General features: G+C 66.7%; 3 protein-coding genes across 3 annotated transcripts; 2 read left to right on the top strand and 1 right to left on the bottom strand.

Moving 5' to 3' along the window:
* Nucleotides 1-1585: 1585 nt before the first annotated feature.
* On the top strand, nucleotides 1586-4177 carry CHLRE_10g422300v5 (uncharacterized protein). The gene is made up of 7 exons (XM_001702540.2): nucleotides 1586-1967; nucleotides 2206-2255; nucleotides 2394-2457; nucleotides 2632-2679; nucleotides 2861-3016; nucleotides 3294-3428; nucleotides 3782-4177. Exons 1-7 carry the CDS (start codon nucleotides 1860-1862, stop codon nucleotides 3809-3811), a joined length of 591 nt encoding a protein of 196 aa, XP_001702592.1. The 5' UTR covers nucleotides 1586-1859; the 3' UTR covers nucleotides 3812-4177.
* Nucleotides 4178-4809: 632 nt separating this feature from the next.
* CHLRE_10g422250v5 (uncharacterized protein) lies at nucleotides 4810-14695 on the bottom strand. The gene is made up of 3 exons (XM_043066495.1): nucleotides 13183-14695; nucleotides 12503-12850; nucleotides 4810-12312 (listed from the first exon to the last, which is right to left on the bottom strand). The coding sequence occupies exons 1-3, from the start codon at nucleotides 14425-14427 to the stop codon at nucleotides 7456-7458; spliced, it is 6450 nt and encodes a 2149-aa protein (XP_042919892.1). The 5' UTR covers nucleotides 14428-14695; the 3' UTR covers nucleotides 4810-7455.
* Nucleotides 14696-14815: 120 nt separating this feature from the next.
* On the top strand, nucleotides 14816-23791 carry CHLRE_10g422201v5 (uncharacterized protein). Its single transcript, XM_043066494.1, has 16 exons — nucleotides 14816-15415; nucleotides 16063-16121; nucleotides 16331-16449; nucleotides 16757-16895; nucleotides 17167-17363; nucleotides 17604-17740; nucleotides 18067-18173; nucleotides 18475-18718; nucleotides 18933-19118; nucleotides 19419-19628; nucleotides 19910-20097; nucleotides 20363-20441; nucleotides 20691-21196; nucleotides 21491-21706; nucleotides 22201-22366; nucleotides 22824-23791. The coding sequence occupies exons 1-16, from the start codon at nucleotides 15070-15072 to the stop codon at nucleotides 23063-23065; spliced, it is 3141 nt and encodes a 1046-aa protein (XP_042919891.1). The 5' UTR covers nucleotides 14816-15069; the 3' UTR covers nucleotides 23066-23791.
* Nucleotides 23792-23796: the final 5 nt, after the last annotated feature.

Below are 23796 nucleotides of genomic sequence, written 5' to 3'. Positions count from 1 at the left end.
GCTTGGCAGGCTCTTGACAACGTGTCGGTAGGCCATCCAACAATCTTCCTGCCGACAACGTCACTTTCCCTCACCTCCCCCCACCTGCCCGCCCTCGCCTCCCCTCACCTGCCCGCCGGCTGCCACCGCCAAAGCTGCGCCGTGTCCCACGCCCACGCAGCACACGCGCATGGCGCCGCCGCTGTGCAGCAGTTTCAGTCCGTCATGCAGTGCTGGCCGCACCCGCTTCACACAGCCTAGCTCGCCGTCGTGCAGCCACGGCTTAAAGCCGTGCGCTGCATTCAACATGAGGAAGAAAGCACTTCGGTCTGAGGAAGAACATGCGAACGGAAACACACGAAGACCTGTGAAGCAGGTTCTGTAAGGAGCACACGCCCGCCCGCCAACTAACGCCTACGCACCACAAACAACTGCCGTTCGTGTCTCCAAAGCATCTTCACCCATGCACCCGTGCCATGCACCCATTGCACGCACAACCCCTAGCACTCCGTGCACGCACCCGGCTTGGGCGGCGGGAACCTGTCTATGCTCCAGGGCTTGCATTTGGAGGGGGTCCACCGCCGCCACACTCAGCCCGCACTAGGTCAGACGGTGATACAGCTGGGGTTTGTGTGTCAGACAGGCGGCAGTACAGCAGGTGGTCATGACCTCATGGGTGGTTGCGGGATGTGCTGCTGTAAAAGTAATAGCGTGTGTGGGGAGCTGGGGATTGCTTACGTGTCGTCCCACTAGTCCGGCAATCAAGCGCACGCCCCCTCCCACACACATACCTGGAGGAGCTGGATGGCATCGGCCCGCAGTCCACACGGCGTTGTGTTGGGTAGTGTCAGGCAAACACATCCACATGTGAGGATCGGGTCAGCTCGTTCAGTCGTTCACATACAAACGCAGGACTTGGGCAAGAGCATGACATTGGCTGATTGCAGTGAGCCGCAATCACGCAAGCAACCAGCAGCACACAGCACGCGTCACACACTTCGCGCCGCTGGCCCGTCCACCTGCTTTGAGCCCAGTCCAAAGATGTCTGGGATTACCACCGCAGCCTGTGCGAAGCGCGGACGGAGCTAAGGCGGTGGTCGAGCAAGCGGTGGCATCTACCCATTCCGTGGCCCAGTAGTGCTTCTTCCGGACGGTTGTTATGAACCCTGTTCTGCCCAACACACGCGCACACACATGCGCATACGCACACACATGCACACACACATGCACAAACACGCACACGCAAACGCGTACACACATACATACACACACGCGCACACAAGACGAGCCGTTTGACTGGGCGACTCACGAATTGCCCCTTGCCGACGCAGCGAACGTGGGTTCGGCCCGCCCGCACCAGCTCCCCCCCCTGGGCGTATAGTGCACCGCGAACAGTGGAGTGGCAGTGTCGCAGTGCATGTGGCTGGTGCCCAATCCAGGGTGCGTGTGGTCTTCTGGACTGCTGGTCCAGGAGGCCCAGCCCTTCGCATCCTTGGGGATCCCTGGCACTGCCGGGCACGAAACCCCAAACCCCACAACCCCTGCACGTCGCCGGCATTGAATTCCGCTCCTTGCGACTGCGTCACATTCTCATTAAGACTAATTCTACATTTTGCTTGTGTGCATAAAGGAAACAGACCAGGTCAACTCTGTCACTTTGAGCGACGACCAAAATGTTTTAGATCTAGCCCTCAATACTTTTAAGACGTGTACAAATTGCAGATGTCCATATGGGACAACATGTTCGGGGCTTTCATGCAGAGCACCTGCAACAATGGCGGGATCACAGCTTGCATCTGTGACTCTCTGCCAGTCTTTACAGGAACTGCTGCCCCACAACTTGATATTGTAAGAAGATATATTTGTGCACAGTACACAAGATGCAGACCATTCGTGCCCCTGCTCGCGCTCCCGTCGCCTCGTCGCGGCGGGTGGCTACCTTCCGCGCTGCTCCCCGCGTTTCTCGCACCCCTGTGGTCGTCGTGCGCGTAAGTCAGCGCAGCGGTGTCTGATCTGGGTGGTTGGTCTTTTGGAAGCTTTAGAAGCTTGATGGGAGTGGTGGAAGCTCGGGTCAAGAGGCCAGTGCGAGACCAGCGCTGAGCCCATCGACGGTCGCTCTAGTCACCTAAGCCGTGTATCTGCTCTTCTTGCTAAATGGGTCGGCCCGGGACCCGCTCGCGACTGGGATGGCCTGAGCGTTTCACGCTCGCGCGCTTGTTCTCACAGGCTGAGCTGAAGGTCGGCGAGAAGCTGGAGGACTACCCCAACTACTACAAGTAAGTAGTGCCTTGGCACGGCTCGTCCCCTAAGTTCGGCGTGCGTTGTCCTCTTGGGGCACGCTTCTTCCGTGCGGTTTGGCCCCTTCACCTCGCCTGCTGAACCCCGCCCGCTCCCATACCTGCACACACGCACAGGGTGCTCAAGACCTCCGAGGGCAAGACCATCTCGCTGTCTTCCTACAAGGGCAAGCAGCCCATTGTGAGTGGAATCCTGTCACGCGCCCTACGCACTAAACTCGTTGTACCCTACCTGCCGTAGTACCAACTCTGCATTGCCCTGGGTATGCAAGATAGGCGGAGGGAGAGAAAGGCCATATGTTTTTGACAAAGCTCGTGAAGGCTCATTTCGTTTCCGCTCGGCGTCGCTGTGTAGGTTCTGTTCTTCTACCCCAAGGCTGCCACCCCCGGCTGCACCAAGGAGGTGCGGTTGGATCTGGTGGATGGGCAGGATGGGTTGGGATCACCGCTGTTACGATGCTACGTTGCATTATGGCATGTATATGTGTGTGTCCCGCCACCTCTTCCACCACACACTGACCCGCATCTCTCTCTTACCTGCTCCCCCCCCCGCCACACACACACACATATTGCTCCCTCTCCAGGCTTGCCGCTTCCGTGACGAGTACAGCCGCTTCACTGCCGCCGGCGCCGTCGTGTTCGGCATCAGCTCGGACTCGCCCGCTGACAACGCCGCCTTCGGCAAGGCCAACAACCTGCCTTACCCGCTGGTCACCGACGAGAACTCCATCCTGCGCAAGGTGAGCACCAGGGGCAGGAGCAAGAGTTGGAGGAGGTGGAGGTAGATTCAGAGGCGGCCTTGGGTGTTGCAGGGACCTGGAAGAGGTTCCTCGGAGATGGATTTCGGCTCGAGTTGTCGGAGGCTTGAGGTGTCTAGGAGCTGGAGGTGTTGAAGCCTTGAGGTGTTGCTCGAGCCTGTCGCGGTGCTCACCTGTCCGCTGTGGCTGTCCAACCCCTCAACCACCAACCGCCTCGACCACCCTGCCTCCCAACCGTGCTCACAACCGCTCCCTCCAGACCTTCGGCATCAAGGGCGACTTCCTGGGTCTGCTGCCGGGCCGCCAGACGTACGTGATCGACGTGAACGGCAAGTGCGTCATGGCCTTCAACGACCAGCTCAACGTGGAGCAGCACGTGGACGAGGCGCTCAAGGTGGGCGTGGGCATGTGTGTATGTGTGTGGCTGTGCGTGTGCGTGGGTGTGTGTTTGTGTGTGGCTGTGTGTTTGCGTGTTAGGGAAATGCAAATTGCGATTGTGTGTATGTCTTTGCAGGGGTCAGGGCAGGGCAAGGCAGGGAAGGGAAGGGGAGGGGAGGGCAGGGGGGAGCAGGGAAGGGGCGTGCAGAGCGGGGCGGGCGCCCAGGGTGAATGGGTGCTTCTGTGTTCACCGCGCCCAGGCACGGTGAGGGCAGGCACAGGCACCGCAGTCTTGGTCCAAGGCATGGGCAAGGATGACATTGTGACCTGAACAGCCGCGTTTGTGTGTGATCCTGCCTCTGCCCTCAGGTCCTGGCTTCCGTCAAGGTGGCCGCCTAAGCGTGGTGACACGGCGCAGGAGCTGCGCTGCCGGCTTGCCGGCGGCGGCCCTCAGAATCAATTTTGTTATCGTTGCGAGTGAGGAGTGGAGGGAGCCAGAGTGTGTACGCGTGTGCATGTGTGGGGAGAGGGTGACAACGAGGCCCAGCACGGCGGGGTCTCCATGATAAGGTGTAGCACACGCCAAAGATCCGGCGACGAAGCGATCAAGTGCTGAGAAGCTGCGGGGCTGTGTCTTGTGCGTGTGTGCGTTTTGCTTCGCTTGGTGAATGGGGCGTGATGACCATGCCACCTTGCTTGCTAAGTGGGTGTCTACACATTTGCGCTGCCACGTGACGGACTCGCCGAGTGTAAGAAGCCTAGGAAGCCCGACTGAGTTTCTCTCCTCGCCTGGGCCTAGTGAGTACTGACAGCTTCGGCTTTGGCATTCGGGGGCAAGAGAAGGCATTGTTTACTTTGACCGCAGCAATGACGCAGCATTCCATGACCCACCCGATGCAAACGTGGCTGGGGCGGCAGTGGCCGGACCCCCTCGGCCCTCGCGCCGACCCGCCCGTTGGTCACCCCCCACGTGACCCACCCCACCCCACCCCACATGCTTGCACTTACCCTGTCCCATCAATCCCCACCCCACATCACCACATGCCTGCCACCCTACGCCGCCCAATCCGTACGAGCTGCATTCCTGCCGGCCGCACAATGCGCAGCGCCACATGATCAACATCCGGCCGCAGGGCACGGGCGCTCAGTTCAGGGTCATCAACCTTCCCAGCAGCACTGGGCCGTGGCACTGGTAACAGGGACGGGTAATCGCTGGCGCGGGGGCGACGTATTTCCATGTTTCATTGGCGCCTGGGCTGGGCGTAACTTGTTTCTCGGGACTCAGCTATGGTGGCTACGCCAACCTGCCCCTTACCTGTCCGATTGCACCCGACTCATTCGACCGCAGGACACGCGCGCTGAAAGCTGCCGTATGCACCTTCCCCACCGGTGCCCACTCCTTGTGCGACTGTTACCACTGCCACATCCTGCCACATGTACCGTGCACGTGCACAGGACGTGCGTGTTCCACTCCTTGCCTGCTGCAGCCTTGGCCGCAGCCAAGCCGGGGGTTGCAGGTTTTCTCCGTTGCTGCGAGGCCCATCACCCACGCAAAAGCCCGTCCCGATTATGAACAGGTCACTGCTTTAGGCTGCTTTGCACACCACCACCATAACCATGACACCAGCAGCCGCAGCACTGGGCTCCGCTGCTGCGCTCGGTGCATCCAGTCACGTGTCGGCGCCCCGCACACACACGTCCTTGGGGCCCAGGCCACCACACGCGACAGTGTGCTACGGGCCATGACTCCACGAGCAGGGCTCGAACGCCCACGCTCTTATCCTGCTCCACACATGTCCGTGCCATACCCACCTGGCCTGCAGCTGTGCAACCACCTCCCTCCAGTGTTTATTCAGCCCCCTTCACCAACCACATGCCACGTACGGACACCCACGCCTGGTGCGTCAGCTGTCCCACACCAGCCTCTGTGCTATCACACTCAGATTGTTCCCTCGCCGCAACATACGGTAATATTATTCGTGAATATTTACAGCGATATGCTCCTGCTCCGTACAACCCGCACCGGTCTCAACGCCGTACTTTGGCTTCGGCCTGTGGACCATGCACGCACGCGATACAGCCTATTGCGACACGACCAGTTAGGACTGGTCAGCGTTGTATGTCGCGCTCCGTCTGTTTGCAGTTGATTCCATGCATTTGTACAGTTGCACTTGCACAGCACAGCACACACCCCACACACGTACACTGTGCTCGTTTCCCCACGTCAGCCCCACATAACGAATTTGCGCCCCCCCCCCACATGTCAAACATACACATGCTCATGCAGGGGTGACACCGCAATCCCGTTGACGGAAGAAGCCCCACTGTGCATGCACTCACAAACACGCATGCAGGCGCAGAAGCGCCTGCACAACAATCCAACACAGTACACAAACTGGCCCCGTGTGAACCAGCCGGTGTGCTAGCATAGCGACATACTGCGTGACCATATCTCCAAATTAATCGAACTGCTCTTTGGCCCAAGAAGTTGAATGCCCACACACCAGATTGCTCCTTTCCGCGTGCTTCCCTCCGTAACCTAATCTCGGTCAGTATGGAAAGTGACTAGTACAACGGCTGACAGTTTGCGGGGCATTCATTGCCTGGCAAAATTCAGAAAGGTCGCCGAGCACGCATCCTTCAATGCCCACCCCAATCACAAGGCATGCCGCGCCCACCCGCATTGGGTTGTGGTGTTCACCAGTTTCATAGGGGATAGCCGCCCAACTGCTCGATGCAAAGCAATATGAAAGCACGGTTGCCCGACGCTGCAAGGTTGCGGTTGCACACGTCAACGGAACAGTCAGCATGCCCAGAAATCAGCTGATTGACGCAGGCGAATCAACAAGCCAACTCGATTCCAGAGGATACAAAGCCGGTTGTGCGCCCCTTTCGCAATACAGGTGCTCCCAACCGGCAAGGCGGCAGCGTCCCTCCGTTACAACAGCAGCCGCCGTGCAGTGCCCCGCCATGCAAGCGGACTCACAAACCGCCGCATACAAACGTATCACGACCTTCCGCCAGTCATGAGTCATGGAACCCATCGCCACCCACCCAACTCAAATTCTTAATAGATTAATACACGCGATAACGAACAGACACGCACTCGCACATGCAACCCCTCGGGTTTAATGCAAGTTGCACTGCCTATGTGCTCAGTCCTGCGCGCAAGCACCATTCGGCTCCCCCCTGTGCCCCCCGCCTTGTCCCCCACTTGTGCCCCCCGCCTTGTCTCCCACTTAAGCCCCCGTCACTGCTTGCGCATGCATTGCTACAGCCCGCCTCGAAGGCGGTGCATTGCTACAGCCCGGCTCTATCAAGGCGGCGGCGCCGGCCGCAACAGCGTGAGGCTCAGCGGCGACGCGTCAGGCAGCGCCGCAACCGCCGCCCCCGCCAGCGCCGCCGCCGCCACTCAACGCACGTGCCTGGCCAAGACCACCTCCTCCGACTCCGCCGCACCATCGCTGTCACCCACCCACCAGCGGGCCGCGTGGCTTGCAGCGGCGCCGCCACCGCCACCGGCCGCAGCTCCAGAAGCTCCGCCGCCGCCGCCGCCGCCGCCGCCGCCGCCGCTTGGACCCGTGCATGGACCCGTGTTGTGCCCCACACTGACAGCGACGCTGATCCCGCTGCTGGTGCTGCCGCTGCCTGCGGCGCCGCCGAGGCCGCTATACGCCGCTGCTACCGGCGCCGACGGCGCGGCCACTCCCACACCGCTGCTGCCGCCGCCACCGCTGCAGTGATTCACAAACCGCCAGGCGAATGCCAGGAAACAAACACACCCTCTGACAGGGAAGCCAGGTTTATGGGCTCCTCAGGGATAGCGGGAAAGCCGCCGCCACCACCGCTGGACCGGCACCGCCGCCGCCGCCGCTGCTGCCAACAATGCCCGGAGCGCCTGCAGCCGCGAATGCGAGCACCAGGCTATCGCTGCCGACATCACCTCCCACGCGCAGCAAGGGAGCACCTCCGGTGCCAGTGGAACCCAGGCCCACGCTAGCGCCACTGCTGACGGTGGTGCCGTAGCCGCCGCCGAGAGCAGGCTATTGACGCAGGCTATTGACGCCGACAGCGGTGCCGCTGCCTGCTGCCGCGGCCGCCACGACCGCGAACGGGTTTGCGGCTGCTGCTGTGGCCGTTGCGCCAAACGCCGCAAGATGATCTGGCGCCGCCGCCGGCTCCGTTACCTCCGTGGTAACCGCTGCCGCCGCAGCCGTCGCTGCCGCTGGATGCGACCCCGTTGCCGGCCGCGGCGCCGCCGACGCAGCACCTGTCGCCGCCGCGGCGGACTGCGTCGCCGGCTCCGCCACAGCTGCCATTTCCAGCGGCTGCTCCCACGTCCACAGCTGCTCTTCTGGCCGCAGGCCGCCCGAACTGCCGGTGCTTTGCAACAGCCCACCGCCTTCATCGAAATGCGGCGCCTGCGGCAGTGAGCCGCGCGGCGACGGCGCGTTAGAGCCCGTCAGCGTCGCTATCAGCAGCCGGAACGCCGCGCCGGAGGCAGGGAACGGTGGCGTGATGGGCTGCATGGACGGCCCATCCGCCGGCGGCACCTCGAATGCCTCATCCCCGCCGCCGTAGCCGCCGCTGCCGCCGTGTACTGCCCAAAGATCTTCATCCGAAAGGCCGGGGTGCGGCTGAGAGGAGCGGTCGGAGGGGAGGGCGCCGGACCAGGCGCCGCCAAAGACGTTGACCAGGCCGCCGCCGCCATTCGTGGACGCCGGCACTGCCGCGGCTGAGGTGGGCATGAGGCCGGGGGAGCAGTAGAGCGCGCCACTGCCGGTGCCGCTGGGTGCCCCACTGCCAGCACCGCCGCCGGCGAACAATGCCATGCCAGCGCTTCCGGAGCCGGGCCTGATGGGCCCCTTGTGCGGGCTGGGGTGCGGCACCGGCGCCAGCAGCGGCGGACCCAGGGCGGCTGAGAGCTCAAAGAAGGGGGACCATTTGCGATCCACCAGCGATTTGACGTACTGCAGGTCTGCGCCCTTGAGCTCCGGAACCAGCCGAGATCCCGGTCCAATGCCGCTGTCCATCAATGGATCCAGGGTCACCCCCGGATCCAGGATTTCTGGATCCGGGGCTTCGGCCACGGCCGCCCCCGGCGAGCGCGCGCGGTACGCTGTGGCGTTGCCAGGGCTGGAGGGGGCCTCGGGTGTGTGGGCCGCGACGGCGACGGTTGCGGCCGCGGCGGCGGCGGTTGCGGCGGCGGCAGAGGCGGCGGCGGCAGCCTCTGCGAGGGCGAAGAAAGGCGAGACGGGCAGGCTGGCAGTGGTGGCGATGGCAGGAGCAGGGCCTGAAGCTGAAGCTGAAGCTGAAGCTGTGCCGGCGGCGGGACCCGGCCCAGCTGCGACGGGGCCGAACGGCGAGGCGAACGGGGAGAACGGCGTTGGCGGCAGGCGGGGTTGGGGCGCCGCTAAGTGCTCGTGCGCCTGCGCCTCCTCCTGTTGCTGCAATTGCGGTTGCCCCACCCGCTGTGCGTTGCCGGCAGTGTCCTGCGGCGAGGCCAGCGCCGTGCCCTCCGCCGCCACGCTGCTAGGCACACACACAGCCGCCACGTCCAGCGCTCGCAACCCGCCGCCGCCGCCGCCGCCGCCAGCGCCCCGGTCTGCACCCGAGCCGCTGCCGCCGCCGCGGCTGCCGGCGCTCCCTGGCGTGGCAAGGCCCTGCGTTGCAGAGCTGGCACCGGACGGCGCGCCCGCCGCCGCCGCCGCCGCCAGCACCGCCACGGGGCGCGGTCCCGACCCCTGGGACACCAGCATCGAGCCGCCTAGGCCCAAGCCGGAGCGCGGCAAGCCACCGGCGAGGCCGCCAGCAGCCGACCCTAGGGACGGCGTGCTGGCGCCGCCGCCGCCGCTGTCGGCTCCCGGCGGCGCCGCCAGCCGCATGCCGTGTGGCGGCGCGCCGCCACCGTGCGCGCCCCACAGATTCTCACTGGCGGTGCCGCCGCCGCCCCCGATGCTGATGCCCACCATAACGCCGCTGCTGCCGCCATCCCGGCCGCCGCCGCCGCCGCCGCCGCCCATAACCATGCCGTTGCTGCTGGCCCGACCCATGACGGTACTGCCGAAGCCTAGCATGGCACTTCCGAAGCCCACCGGCAGGTGGCCATGATGCGCCGCCGCCACTGTGTGCCCCAGTCCCAGCCCCAGGCCGCCGCCACCACTCCCGTTGGCGCCGCCGCTCCCTTGGACGCCGCTACTTCCGCCGCCGCCGCCGCCGCCGATATGCGCGCCTTGGCTCGCGTGGGCGCTCGCGCTTCCGGAGCCGTGGCTGAACGTAAGGCCCAGCGACGGCGCCGCCGCCGTTACAGAGCTCAGCGCGCCAGGCGGCGCCGGGCCCTGAACCGCAAGCGGCTCGCCGCCGCCGCCGCCGCCACCGCCACCGCCACCGCTACCGGCGCCGGCCAGCGGGAAGCTGAAGGGCGACCACTTTTCCTTAACCAGCTGCGCCAGCGCGCGCTTCTGCTCCGCGCCCAGCCGCTGCGCCAACGCCGCCACGTCCGCCTCCGCCGCCGTCGCCGCCGCCGGCAGCGCCAACGGAGCCGGCACCGCCAGGTCATCGCTGGAGGCACCACCGCCGCCGGCGGCGGAGCCGAAGCTGGTGCTCTCCGTCGCACTGGCGGCGGCGGCGGCCGCCGCCGCCGCGACGGAGAGCGGCGGAAGGCCGTGGAATGACGACAGCACGCGGCTGCCGTCGCTGCCCGTGACCGCACCGCCGCCGCTGCTGCTGCCGGCGGCGCGGACCGAGATCGACTCCATAGAACTAGGGCCGGCGGCGGTGCCGCCGCCGCCACCTCCGGCGGCGCCACCGCCACCGCTGGCGGCGCCAACCGGCGCCGTGCCGGCGGCGGGCAGCAGCGGGTCCGCCATGAGCGTCACGACCATGGGCGACAGGCTGCTCGTGGGACTGGCAGTGCCGTCAGTGGTGCTGCTGCCGCGACCCATCGCGACCGCCGCGGCGGGTGCAGCGGCGGCGGCCGACGCCATGGTCGGGGAGTCGGCGGCAAAACGCGCGGTTGTCGGAGTGAACGACGTAGCGGGCTCGTCGCCTGGCCCTGGCCCGGTACCCGCCCGAACACCCGCGGCAGCCGCGCCTGCGCCTGCACTGGCGCTTACGTTGGTGCCTGGCGGCACCTGTGGCGGCGACAGCGCCCCTGCCGACAGGCGCGGAAGCCGCGGGTGCTGCTGCGAGTGCTGCCCCGCATTTGGATTCAGATGCAGAAGCGCGGAGAAGGCGGTGTACGTGGAACTGAAGCTGTGCCCGCCCGCCGACCAGGCGCCGGCGGTCGCGTCCGTGCCGCTGCACACCGTCTCGCTGCTCAGCGCCACCGCCGCCGCGGCGGCGGCAGCGCCGCTGCTGTTGCCGCTGTTGCCGCCGATGGAGGTCTGCTGGCGCAGCTGCTGCAGGCCGCTGCTCTGTGTGCCCGGGGCGCCGTGCGACGCCGTCTCCGTCGGCGTCGGCGGCGCCGCCAGTGCCGCACCCATGGAGGCGGCGGCAGCAGCCGGGGGGCTGCGGCGGGCGTGCGACAGCGGGGGAGAGGCCGCCGCCGGGTGCGGGAGCGGGATGGACAGCTGCCGTGCCGGCGCGGTCACAGGCGGCGCCAGTGGTAGCGGCGGCGGCACCAGCGGCGCTAGTGGCGCGCCAACCGTCGGCTGTAGCAGCACCGGTTGCTGCTGCTGCATCTGCTGCTGCTGCCTGAGCACTTGCTGTTCCGCCAGGGCGCGGGAGAATGTGCTCTCCAGCATGTCCGCATAGCTGGACTGCTGCCCCGCGGCGGGACCCCCAGCAGGGCCACCAGCCGGATCCGGCACCAACGATTGCGAGCGCAGCTTGGGCTGTGCTCGTGCTGCAGCCGCTGCCGCCTGTCCATAAGCGCCGCTCCCTGAGGAGCCCACAGTGGCAACCGACTGCGTTGACGACGCACGCAGACTACGTCCCGGCCAGACGACAGCGCCGCCACCCCTTCCCGCTGCCGCTGACGGCGACGCCGCTGGCATCACCGCTCCACCGGACGTCGCTCTTGCTGACATCAACCCCAGGGCCGGGCCGGCCTGCAGCACGCGAAGCCGACTGGCAACCCGCCCCACTGCAGGCCCTGCCGACACAGACACATAGCGCGTGCCGTTGTCTATCAGCGCCCCCACCGCCGCCGGCCGTGCGCCGTGAGCATAAGCAGCTGCTGACACGGCGTTAGCGGCTCCACGAGAGAGCTCACCGCCCCTCGCAGCGCCTGGCGGCGCCGGCATGCCGGCGGCGCCCGCAGCGGCGGCACCGCTGCCGCTGACCCGGCCACTGCGGACTTGGAGCAAGCCGCCGCCACCGGCATTGGCGGCGCCGTCGTTGGTGTGCAACGGGATGGGCAGCTGCCGCGCCGAATGCGCGCCGCCTGCACTGCTGACGCCGCTACCGCCGCCGCCTCCCCCAAGGGCTGACGGCATCAGCCAGCCGCCACTCATCGGCGACGCCAGGCCGCCAGTGCTCAAGACGCTCCCGCCGCCGCTCAAGCCGCCGCCAGCACCAAAGACGCCGCCGGCGCCAAAGATCGCCGCCAGGTTGGCTTCATGCACATTGGGATGCATCTCCAGCCGCCAGCCGCCCTGCACGGAACTGCCCTGACTGCCAAGACCGCCGCCGCTGCCGCCCGCCGCCGCCCCAGCCGCGCCGCCGGCTAGCACGCTGCCACTGAGGGCATTGGCGGCGCCGACAGCCGTCGCGCCGCCGCCAGTGCCGCCGCCGCCGCCGCCAGGGCCACCGTGGCCGCCGCCTGCGGCTGCCACGCTGCTTGTGCCGCCGCCGCCAGCTGTTAGAACGCTGCGCAGGCTGTTGTGTTTGGAGCGCATTCGCGGCAGGCCCGGCAGCACCTCGGCCGCGTTGGAGTCCTCGAAGCCCGCCAGCGTGGCCTGCCATCAAGTCATGGAGCATTTCCGTATTTGAGTCAGTTGTGGGCGGGTGTTGGAGGGAGGTGCTACGTGGCAGTGGAAGTTGGTGAACGTGCCCCAAGCCCCTGCCGCTGTCCCTTGCAAGTGTCGTTCCCACGGCAAACCGCCCCCGGCACCGCCTCCCAGCCCCACCGCCCCTCCGCGCCCTCACCTGCTTGAGTGCCGCCAGAGTACCCCGGATGAAAGCAGCCTCCTCCGCATTGTGCCGCTGCGACTGCCGCGCCCCGCCGCCGCCCGTCCGCTCGCCCCCGCCCTTGCCGCTTCCTCCTCCCCTGCCTCCTCTCGCTCCCCCTCCTCCGCCTCCTCCTCCTGCTCCTGCTGCCGCTACTGCTCCTGCCAGGCTGCCTGCGCCTGCGGTGCCGCGGCGCTGCAGCAGCACTCCGGCGGCGACGGCGGCTCCCGATGCTGACGTCAGCTCTGAGGGCGACGGCAGGCCGTCGTCGTCGTTGCCGTCATCCGAGGAAATGGACACAGTGCTGCTGTTGTTGTCCAGAAGTGCCTGCAGGCGGTGTTGCACAGCGGCACAGTGAAGGAAGGGGCCACACAGGAGCTCCGCCGCCGCAACCTTCCGCCACCCCCCATGCCTGACCACCCACCCACCCACGTTGTTTGCCTGCCGAACAAACCCCCATGCACACTCCCGTGCACACCATCTTCCCTGACCCACTCTAACTACACTGCCCCGCTCATGCTGACCCCCAACTTCCCACCAGCCCCACACTCCAAGCCTCAACCACCAACGCCCAACCCCAGCACAGCATATGCGCCCACGATATGTGCCCCAATACTCAATCCGTCTTCCATGGGCGGCTACGCCCCACAGCCCCGCACCTGTGCAGGCAGGTCGGTGGGCAGGGACGCCGCCGCCAGCGCCGCCAATATCGTCAGCGAGGTCCGCCGGTTGCCGCCCAGGAACGGCGGCTGCGCGCCCGCACCTCCCGCCGTGCCCGGCCCCGCCGAGCCCGGCGGCAGCAGTGCCGACTGCGGCCGACTGACGGCGCCACTGGTGGACAGGTACCCGTGGCCCGACATGCTGTTGCCGCCGCCGCCAGCGGCGCCCGACATGCCGTACTGCCCGGAATAGCCGGGCGCGGCGGCTCCACCGCCGCCGCCTCCGGCGGGCCCCGGCTGCCCTGCGCCGTGCTGGTACAGGTGCGCGGTGAAGCTGCGGGAGGGCATGGGGCTGACGGCCGCCACTGTCGCCACCGCCAGCGCCGCGGCGTCCACCATGGAGGCCAGCGTGGAGGGAGACATGGCGGAGGAGAAGCCGAACGAACCTGGCGGGCCGCTGGCGCTGGCGGCGCCGCCGCCGTCCGCGTCACCGCCGCCGCCGCCACCACCCCCGTCGTACGCGCCCGCGGCGGCTGCGCCGCCGCCGCTGCCGGCGGCGGGCAGCGGCGAGAGCAGTGTGCGGGGTTGGGGCGAGGCGTGGCCGCGGTCGGGGTCGGGGTGGAGCATGTGGCCGCTGCCGCTGGCGTGGCTGGGCCGGCCGCCGCTGCCGTTGGCGGGCGCCGCCGTGGCGGCTGTGCCGGCGAGGTGGGCTGTTGCTGACAGGGCGGCCAGGGCGCTGTCGCCACTTCGCTGTGATAGCTGGTCGTGCTGCTCATGTTGCGTTGGCCGCTGTTGCTGCTGTTGGGCCGGGGCGGGGCCGGGGGTGGGGGCGGTGCCCAGCTGCGCCGTGCCGGCCGCTGCCGCAGCGTCGATGCCATCTCGGCCCGCGGCGTCAGGTGGAAACGCGCTGGCCGCCGCGGCCTGGGGCTGTGGCGGTGCGTCCTGCTGTTGCTGCCGCCCCGCGTCCGTAGCTGTCCCCGGTGTCAGCCCTGCATGCCCACTGCCAGGCGGCACCGGCTCCGCCTGCACAGTACAGACTTCCGCCGCGGTCGGCAAGAGCGCACCCGGCGATGAACCCTTCCCCCCGCTCCGCACACCAGCCTCGCCGTCGGCACGAACGTTGCTGCTTGCGCGACCCGCGAGGTTACGCTGGTCAGCCGCGGTGGCAGAGACCACATCACTGTCTCTGACCTTGCTGGGCGGGCCTTGCCCAAAGCAGCAGCCCAGCGGCTCCAGCCAGCCCATGCTAATTCAACATTTCATAGGTACGCATCGCTGAAAGAGGCCCGCAACCGGCCAAGCGGGCAGAAAAAGCCGATTCTTACGTTTCCAGCTCAGCTTCATATATTCAGATGATTTCGCATTCCTTGTCAGATATGAAGCAAAAATATTCAAGCTGCCATGCTTGAAAATCCAGTTTCCGCAGTTCACTGTTCAGTTCTGACTCGCGCTGTGAGTTAGCACACGCTCGAAGATACGTTCATTACATGCAAGCTGGTGTTCATTTGCCCTTTAGCCGTTCCGCTGGGGGGCTTCCAACAGGGAAAAGCTTTGGAATGATGCATGCATCGCTCAACCGGTGTCGTGGAACCGATCTTTAAACCTGCAATTTTATTCGTCGCTTGGAAGCATTCTAGATTTAGGGGACGGTCGTTGTGGCTCGGGGTGGCGCGAGAACTGAGAAGTGTCACAGCTTCACAGCTGCCCGGGCCTAGTACCGAGTACCGAGTGCGGCACGCATGCCGTAAAAGACTTACGTGAAGATAGCAGTACTTCAGTGCATATAGAATCTCGCTGCCCAGCGTAACACAAATGCAAGCACGGTGCGTCCGCACCGCGACGCCAACGCTGAATCTGAACGGGGCTGCTACATCCTCTAGTGCAAACATGCTGGGCCCGCTCGGCGCCCGAGCGCTGGCAGCGCGCACCTGCGTGTCAGCGGCCCGCTGGTTTGCCGACGCCATCTCCGCCAGCGGCCATCGGCAGCGGGCCGGCCTGTCGCTGCGAGCTGCAGCTGCGACATGCACGTCTGCCACGTCTACTAGATCCAGCGAGGGTGTCCACATCCCTCACGCAGCGCTGGTGCAGGCGCAGGGCCGTGTAGCGTGGATGCAGCCGGCGCTCAGGCCCGGCCGCTGCAGCAGTGGTGGGCTGGGGCCGCTGCCGCTCCCGATGCTGGCGCGGCCATCTTTGACTGTGGCGCGCGCGGCTGCGACTGAGGCAACCAAGACGGGTGAGCGTTAACCGCGGAATTGCAGCATTGATAAGACCGCAGACTGGGTGGCTGGGGACCTTCCATAGTTACCGGATTGGGGGATGGGGGGGGGGGAGGGGGGAGGGCTGTGCACGCGCGTTGACCACAGCAACCGGCGGGCGCATACCCACCGCATCGGCGGGCAACGCGCTTGCACAGAACACTGCACGACAATGCCTGGGGCCACGGCAATGCCTGGGGCAACGGCAAGCGCGGGTGGGTGGGCGCTGCTTATCTGACACATGCCCCGGTGGCGGCGCCATGGAGGAGGTGGAGGGCGGGGCGGGGGGTTACGTCCCCGAGCCCAGCGAAAAGGGGAAGAGGAGGAGGAGGTGGTGGTGGAGGAAGAGGAGCAGGAGGAGCAGGAGGGGTTGACGCGGCGCGGTCGCCCCGCCGCCTGAAGCCGACGTGGGGCGTGCAGCCGCTGGCCCCCGGGGGCGGCTCATGCGGCTCATGGGGCTGGGGCTGGGGCTCTCTTTAATCTTGCCGCTCTGAAACCTTGCGCTTCATCCAAAACGGGGCTGCCAGTGGCTTCCCTTGTGTCAAGGGCTAGTCACCCACAGCGATGACACGCCAAAATTAACGAAAGCTTCTGTGATAACATCACGTTTCAAATTTATCAACAGAGACGGCGGCGGCGGAAGCGGAAGCGGCCCCTGAGGCCACGCACACCGTCCTGTTCGAGGTGCGTGTGGGTTTGGCTGTGTCCTCTGGTTGCGTCAGCGGGGCGCCATTTTTATACCTCCGTCGCCCAACTAGTCAAGCCTCGTCCCCTTTGCACTTACAGTCTACTCCCTCCGTCTTTCATGCCCGGACCTCCCTCCCTCCCGCACTTCTCTGTGCCATCTTTGTTAAATCCCCTCCTGCAACCCGCGTTCCTCCCCTCCGCCTCAGGTCGGCGACATGAAGTGCGGCGCCTGCTCCGCCGCCGTGAAGCGCATGCTGCTGACGCGGCCCGAGGTGGCCTCCGCCGCCGTCAACCTCATGACGGAAACGGCGGCGGTGCAAGTGCGGTGAGGGCGCGGCGCAAGGAGGGTGGGGTGGGGTGGGTGGATGGGTACGTGGGTGGAGATGGTGGCGGGTTGGGGGCAGTTTGGCGGCGGCGAGGGCAGTTATGCGGCGGCGATGGAACTGCCACGGCGTTCATGCTCATGCGCGTGCGCCTCTCATGCGCATCTCTGCGCAAGCCGTACACCTTGCACCTGCGACATGTGCACTCTCACACCTGACGCCGCACACATCATGTTTGAAGTCGAGTGTACGGGGCGTCAATGATTGTTATTGACTCACTGATTACGTACTTAATGCGGCGCCCCGCAGCGGCGACCCCGAGGCGCTGGCTCCTAAGCTCGCCGCCTTCATCAGCCAGCGCGGCTTCCCCATGCGCCTGCGGGCGGCGGGCGGCGCCGGCGCCGAGGACGCAGTGGCGGCGGCGGCGGCCGCGGACAAGAAGCGTCAGGTGCGGGCAGGTGTATGCGGTCGTGCTTTTGGGTGGGGTTGTCGGGCGGGTGGCGGTGTGGGGTGGGTGGGGGCGTACCTCGTTGTGTATTCGTGTCTCCTGTTGCATACGGGGCCTGGCGGTACTGCCGAAGCCAGCTCCCCAACCAACCTACAAAACACCTCCAAAACCCAAACCAAGAACGGATCCAAGGCGCCCACCCACGCCTACCACACGCCTGCCACACACCTCCCGCCACACGCACACCCACCACACCGCCCCCCCCCCCCAGGACGAGGCCCGGCGCAGTGTGTGGGACCTGGGTGTTGCCTGGCTGCTGGTGGCCGCCTGCTGCACCCACCACGCCGGCCACCTGCTACACGCCGCCGGCTACCACCAGCTGGCGCACGCGCCGCTGCTCACGGCGCTCAGCGACCCGAGGGTCAGCGGCGCACTGGGCGCGTTCGCGCTGCTGGGGCCCGGGCGCAGGTGAGGGGGCGGGCGGGGTCGGGGCCTCGGGTGAACGCTGACATCGCCGTACTGCGCACACACCCGCTCACACCCCTTTCTTGGTTTCGGTTAGGTTGGGATTGGCATGAACTGCCATCCCTCCACTCGCCGCGACTTGCTGTGCTACCCGCTGTGCCTGGCTCCACGTCTCTTCCCTGGTCGACAACGCAACCCCTTCCTCCTCCCTCCTCCTCCCCAACTCCCTCCCCTCCTCACCAGGCTGCTGGTGGACGGCTTCCGCGCACTGGCTGCCGGCAACCCCAACATGAACAGCCTGGTGGGGCTGGGCAGCGCCGCCAGCTTCGGGGTGGGGCTGGCGGGCGCGGCGGCGTCGGCGGGGCTCATCAGCGGACCGGGTGAGTTGCAGCGGAAGGGAACGAGAGGGACAGGGAGAGAGAGAGGGAGGCAGAGTGTAAGGGAGAGAGAGGGGGGGGGGGTTGTTCAGGGAGGGGAATGCAGAGCGAGGGGAAGCGGAGACAGGGAGGCTTGCTTGGACCTGTGCCCCCTTCGCCCCCGTAAGCCCTAGAAGCTTGCAAGTCCTCTGCCATCCTCTACTCATGCCTGCACCCCCACCTTCCTCCCCTCCCGCCCCTCGCTTGATGTTCCGCAAGCTGGCCTACCGTCTACCACTTCCTTAACTAGTCATGAGTGTAAGCCCCTCCTTCCCTGTGTTCCGGATCAGGCGCCGCCGCCCTGGGCGCCCTGGCTGGCGACGCGACCTTCCTGGAGGAGCCGGTGATGCTGCTGGCCTTTGTGCTGCTGGGCAGGGCGCTGGAGGCCCGGGCCAAGGTGGGAGCAGGGAGGGGGAGGGGCAGGGGGAGAGGGAAGCGATGAGCGACCGAGAACCCCATGGACTGACGGGCGTGCCCCATCTGACTGTCTTTCGGCCTGTGTTCTTGCTTGCGTTCTCCTTTCCATACACACACACACACACATACACACGCGCCTGCGCACACAGATGCGCCCCCTCCCATGCTGTCTACCTCGCTACAACTTTCTGTACCAATCCGTGCAACCTCCCCCCCCCAACACACACACACACACACACACACACACACACACACACACACACACACACACACACACACAGGTCCAGGCCGCCTCCGACCTGCAGTCCCTGGCCCGCCTCATCCCCGCCTCGGCGCGCCTGGTGCTGGACCCCGGGGCCGTGCCGGGCAAGGCGCCCGCAGCAGCCCCTGCCGCTACTGCCGCTACTGCCGCTACTGCCGCCAGTGGTGCTGCTACTGCTACAGCCCCGGCGGCGGCTGCGGTGGAGTACGCGGTGGTGCCCACCAGCAGTGTGCGCGCCGGCGACATCCTGCGCGTGCTGCCGGGTGAGGGGCGGCGGGCGAGTGTGAACACGTGTACGTGTGTGTGTTTGTGTGTGTGTGTGTGAGCTTGTACCGGCAGTACCCATCAGGCGAGACGGAGGAGATCTGAGTGTGAGTGGCTAGACCACGCCACTTTATTTCCTACACCCTACACACATACACGCACACACACACCACAACCTCCACACACATTCACCCAACAACCACCACCCCCCAGGCGAGAAGGTGCCTGTGGACGGCGAGGTGCTGGAGGGCGAGGCGGCGGCGGACGAGTCGCTGCTGAGCGGCGAGAGCGCGCTGGTGGCCAAGGCGCCGGGCAGCCGGCTGACGGGCGGCACGGTGGTGTACGAGGGCGCGATGACGCTGAGGGCCACAGCCACCGGCGCGGCCTCCACCGTGGCAGGTGCGGCGGGGCGGGGCGGGGGGTTTGTAAGTACCAGCCCAAACTAAACCAAAACCAAGGGGGGCGAGAGGGGTGCTCTGCGTGTGCTCTGTTGCGGGGGTGGGGGTGGGGCGATGCGTTTGGGCGTGTGGGAGGGAGGGGTTGTTGGGGGAGACAGGGGTTGGAGCGCAGGGGGGCCTTTCCACTTTTCCTTTCACTGCTTGCTGTACGGCGACTCCCTGTCCACCTTTGTCTCTTACCATTTGCTCACCTGCTCCCACGCACCCCACGCACCCCATGCATGTACACACGCATGCGCAGGCATTGCCCGCCTGGTGTCGGACGCGCAGGCCCGCGAGGCGCCGGTGCAGCGGCTGGCGGACGCCGTGGCGGGCCGCTTCTGCCTGGGCGTCATGGCCGCCGCCGCCGCCACCTTCCTGTTCTGGCTGGGCGCGGGGGCGGCGCTGTGGCCGCACGTGCTGGACGGCGTGGGCAGCTGGGCGGAGCTGGAGGCGAGCTACCACAGCCATGGTGGGACAGTGGGTCGGGGTGGGGGGATAGGGGACAGGGTGCGGGCGTGGGGTGCGGGGTGCGGGGTGGCCATCTATGACCAGACGGAATGAATGGATCCAACAGCAAGTAAGTGGCTGGAATGCCGGCGTCCCGTTGGGGGATTGCTCTTCGCCAGGCGCCATTTATTTTGGTACGTACGACGCTGAAAGCTAATGTTGAGTTGCCAAGCTGGAAGCTCCAACCGAGAATTAGCAGTGTCTTTTGCGTGCCTTCACATGTTTGTATGCATGTCAACGCAGGCGCGGGTGCCTGGGGCGGCGGCGGCGGCGGCGGCCTGGATTACGACGAGGTGTCCTCCACGCCGCTGCTGCTGGCGCTGCGGCTGGCTGTGGACGTGTTGGTGGTGGCTTGCCCCTGCGCCCTGGGCTTGGCCACACCCACGGCGGTGCTGGTGGCCAGCAGCCTGGGCGCCAGGAGGGGGCTGCTGGTGGGTGGAGGGGGAGGAGGGGGAGTGGGAGGGGTGGGAGGGGGAGGGGTGGGAGGGGTGAGAGGGAGGGGCGGGTTGAGAGGAATGGTGGTGGTGGTGGTGGTGGTGGTGGGATGGCGGTGAGTGGTGGTTGAGCGGGGGGGGGGGGTCAGCCGGACGTGTTCTTGCCCCCACCCGACCCCACCCACACACCCTTCAGTGCATCCTGTACCGCTGTTCCAAACATCCTTGCAACCCACCCACCCGCCCCTCCCTCTCATTGCAGTTCCGTGGCGGTGACGTGCTGGAGCGGCTGGCGGCGGTGGACACGGTGGTGCTGGACAAGACAGGCACACTCACGGAGGGTGAGCAGGACGAGGGCAGGAGGGCCAGAGGGAGGAGGGGCAGAGGGAGGAGGGCAAGAGGGAGGAGGGCCAGAGGGAAGAGGGGCAGAGGGAGGGGTTGAGGAGGTGTGGAGGGAGCAGGGCTGGGAGCGCAAGGGTCAAGGCATGAATATGACGCCGCAACAGCGCCGCCCGCACTTGGAGAATTCCCTCTCTTTGGCTGCTAATAAAGAAAGATGTTGGTGTCGCTGCCAATGTCTGCAATGTCAGGCAAGCTGCGCGTGCTGGGGATACAGACCGCAACCCAGGCTGACTACTCGTCGTCATCGGCTGACGGCGGCGGCGGCGGCGGCGGCAGGGAGCAGGCGGTCCTGACGCTGGCGGCGGCGGTGGAGGCCGCCACCCGCCACCCACTGGCAGACGCCGTGCTGGCGGAGGCGCGGCGGCGCGGCCTGGCGGCGCCGCCGGCGGCGGAGGCCGCCGCCACCGTCGCCGGCCGCGGCGTGAAGGCCCGCGTCGACGGCGTCTGGGTCGCAGTCGGGCGGCGGGAGTGGGCGCTGGAGGCGGTCACTGGCGGCGCCGCCGGCGCCGGCGCCGCCGGCGCCGCCGCTGACGTGGCAATGACGGCGCCTCCGGCGGATGCGTCGGTGGCTGGCGCCAGCAGTGTGTGGGTGGCGGTGGAGGGTCAGGGGCTGGTGGGGCGCATTTGGCTGCGTGACACGCTGCGGCCGGATGCGGCGGCCACGGTGGCGGCACTGAAGGCGGCGGGCAAGCAGGTGCGTTGCGTGGGTGGTGGCGGAGGTGCGGGGGAGTGGGTGCGTATGTGTTGGGGAACGTGTGCGTGTGTGGATGGGTGGGGGGTTAGCCGGTCGGGGCATGGGCAGGGGGAAGGGCGTGGGAGAGGGAGGGTGTGGCGCGGACAGGGTGACATGGCGTGCTGTGGGCACAAGGGCCACGGCCCCTGCGCGATACGCACTGCGCATGTCACATGATGCAGACACATACCAACGACACTCTGGCTACACCTTTTGCTGCACCATTTGTCATACCTTGCCTACCTGCATCCCCAGGTCCACATCATGTCGGGCGACGACCCGGCCACGGTGGCGGTGGTGGCGGCGGCGGCGGGCGTGCCGGCGGCGGCGGCGGCGGGCGGCCTGACGCCGGCTGACAAGCTGGAGCGGGTGCGGGCGCTGCAGGCGGCGGGTCGGACGGTGGCCATGGTGGGCGACGGCGTGAACGACGCGCCGGCACTGGCGGCGGCGGATGTGGGCGTGGCGCTCAAGGTGAGGGGGCGGTGGGGACCGGTACAGGGGGGGAGGATCGGGCTGGGTCGGGCATGTACTCGAATCCTCATGCAGAGTAGCACGCAACATCATTATCGACATCTCATACCGCCACCACCACCCTCACCGCCATCCGCGGCCACATCTTCACTCCTGAATAATTATGAATGTAACCCCTCCCCACCCCATCCCCCACCTCCCCGCACCTCTACCACACCTCTCCCCACCCCACCCCTCCCCCTTCCCCTCACCCTGACGCGCCTGCTGTCTACAACTTCGCTTCATCTCAACCAACCATGCATGTAACTCCACCTCCCCCTCCCCCACCCCCTCCCACACCGCGAACTCCACCTCCACCTCACCCTCACCCCCCACAACGTGACTGCTATACTACTGTACCTGGCTACGCCTTCACATCTTAACTAATCACGAATGTAATCCCCCTCACCCCCTCAACCCCTCACCCCCTCACCCCCTCACCCCCTCCTCTCCAGGGCGGCCTGGACGCCGCGGGCGAGGCCTCGGGCCTGGTGCTCATGGGCGACCGGCTGGGTCAGCTGCTGGAGGCGCTGGAGCTGGGCGGCGCCTGCCTGGCCAAGATCCGGCAGAACCTGGTGTGGGCGCTGGGCTACAACGTGGTGGGCATACCGCTGGCGGCAGGTGCGGCGGAGGGAGGGAGGGGGGAGGGAGGGGGAGGAAGGGAGGGAGGGGAGGGAAGGAGGGGGGGAGGGGGGGAGGGGAGGAAGGGACCTTGGGGGGAGGGAGGGATGGGGAGGGGTGTTTATGGCGTGGTGCTTGCCGCACCGCCGACACCCGCACACACGCACGCACACAGACGTTATAGGTGTCAACAGTTTGCCCTGGTGCTCTCCTGCCGCATATACGCACACACATACACACACACGGACACACACACGCACACACACGCACACACACACACACACACACACACGTATTGAACCCGCCCCATCACCGCCCAGCAATCCCTGCCGACGCTCCCAACGCACCTGGGGAACATGTCCCCGGCGCTCGCGTAACACAAACACACAATCACAATCACACACACACACACACACACACACAATCACAAACACAATCACACGCCGATGCCCTACAGGCGCGCTGCTGCCCAGCCTGGGTGTGGCGCTCAACCCCTCCGCCGCCGCCGGCATGATGGCCTTCAGCTCCGTGGCGGTGGTCTCCAACAGCCTCATGCTGCGGGCAGGGCGGGCGGCGCCGGCGGCGGGGGCGGCAGCAGGGGAGGCGGGCGAGGCGGCGGCTGGGGCGGGGAGTGGCGGCGGCGCGGGCTGGGGCGGGAGCGGCGCGGCGGCGGGGCGCGGCGGCGGCGCGGCGGCGTGAGGCGTGGGGGTGGGAAGGCGGGATGATGGCTTGTGTTGGTGTGGTATTGTGGAGAGTGTTTGAGGGCTTCGCGGAGAGGCGTGGGGAGAGGCAGTGGGCTTGCTGAGAGCGAGTGACGCTGAGCGGCATTGGAGTCGGGATCGTGGGTTGCAGGAGGAGGTCGAGGAGGAGGAGGACGCTCCGCGATACATAAAGGCTAGAGAGGACGCAGGACATGCAGACCTGGCAGCCCGTGCTTGCAGGCATTGAAATCTGCAGGCACCCAGCAGGCGCGTCAAGCGGGTACTGCGTAAAAAGTCTTGCCTTAATTTGTTTGAGATCGGGTGGGACCCTGGCATGCAGTGTCTGCGACGTCTGCGTGCTCAGCCGGCTCAGATTCTCCACCCTTTGTCACATCGCAAGATTTAGGATTCGGGATTTTGGCCCGCTGGGTGGGGTGGGATGGAGCCGGCCGTCGGCAGCCCGCGCGTGTGGCGCTGCGAGCAGCACCGCCGCTGTGCTACTACAGTGCGTGGGCAGTGGCCAGTGGGGCGTTGTGCGGTCGTGGCGGGCGGCCATCGGGCGGGTTTGGCGGGCAGCGGAGGATGCAGGGATGCTTGCCATGCCGTGGGCAGCTGTGAGCCGAGATGTGTTGCTGTCAGTCTCTGTGCCGGGCTGGCACAACAGCAGCTGTGACCAGGGGAACCCTTGGCTGTGGCACGTACCGGCCGTGCTATGCCATTATGACAATC

This window comes from Chlamydomonas reinhardtii, chromosome 10 (genome assembly GCF_000002595.2).
Source record: "Chlamydomonas reinhardtii strain CC-503 cw92 mt+ chromosome 10, whole genome shotgun sequence".
Taxonomy (NCBI): domain Eukaryota; kingdom Viridiplantae; phylum Chlorophyta; class Chlorophyceae; order Chlamydomonadales; family Chlamydomonadaceae; genus Chlamydomonas; species Chlamydomonas reinhardtii.
Note: the sequence above shows the minus strand (reverse complement) of the source record. Positions and strands in the feature narration are given on the sequence as shown.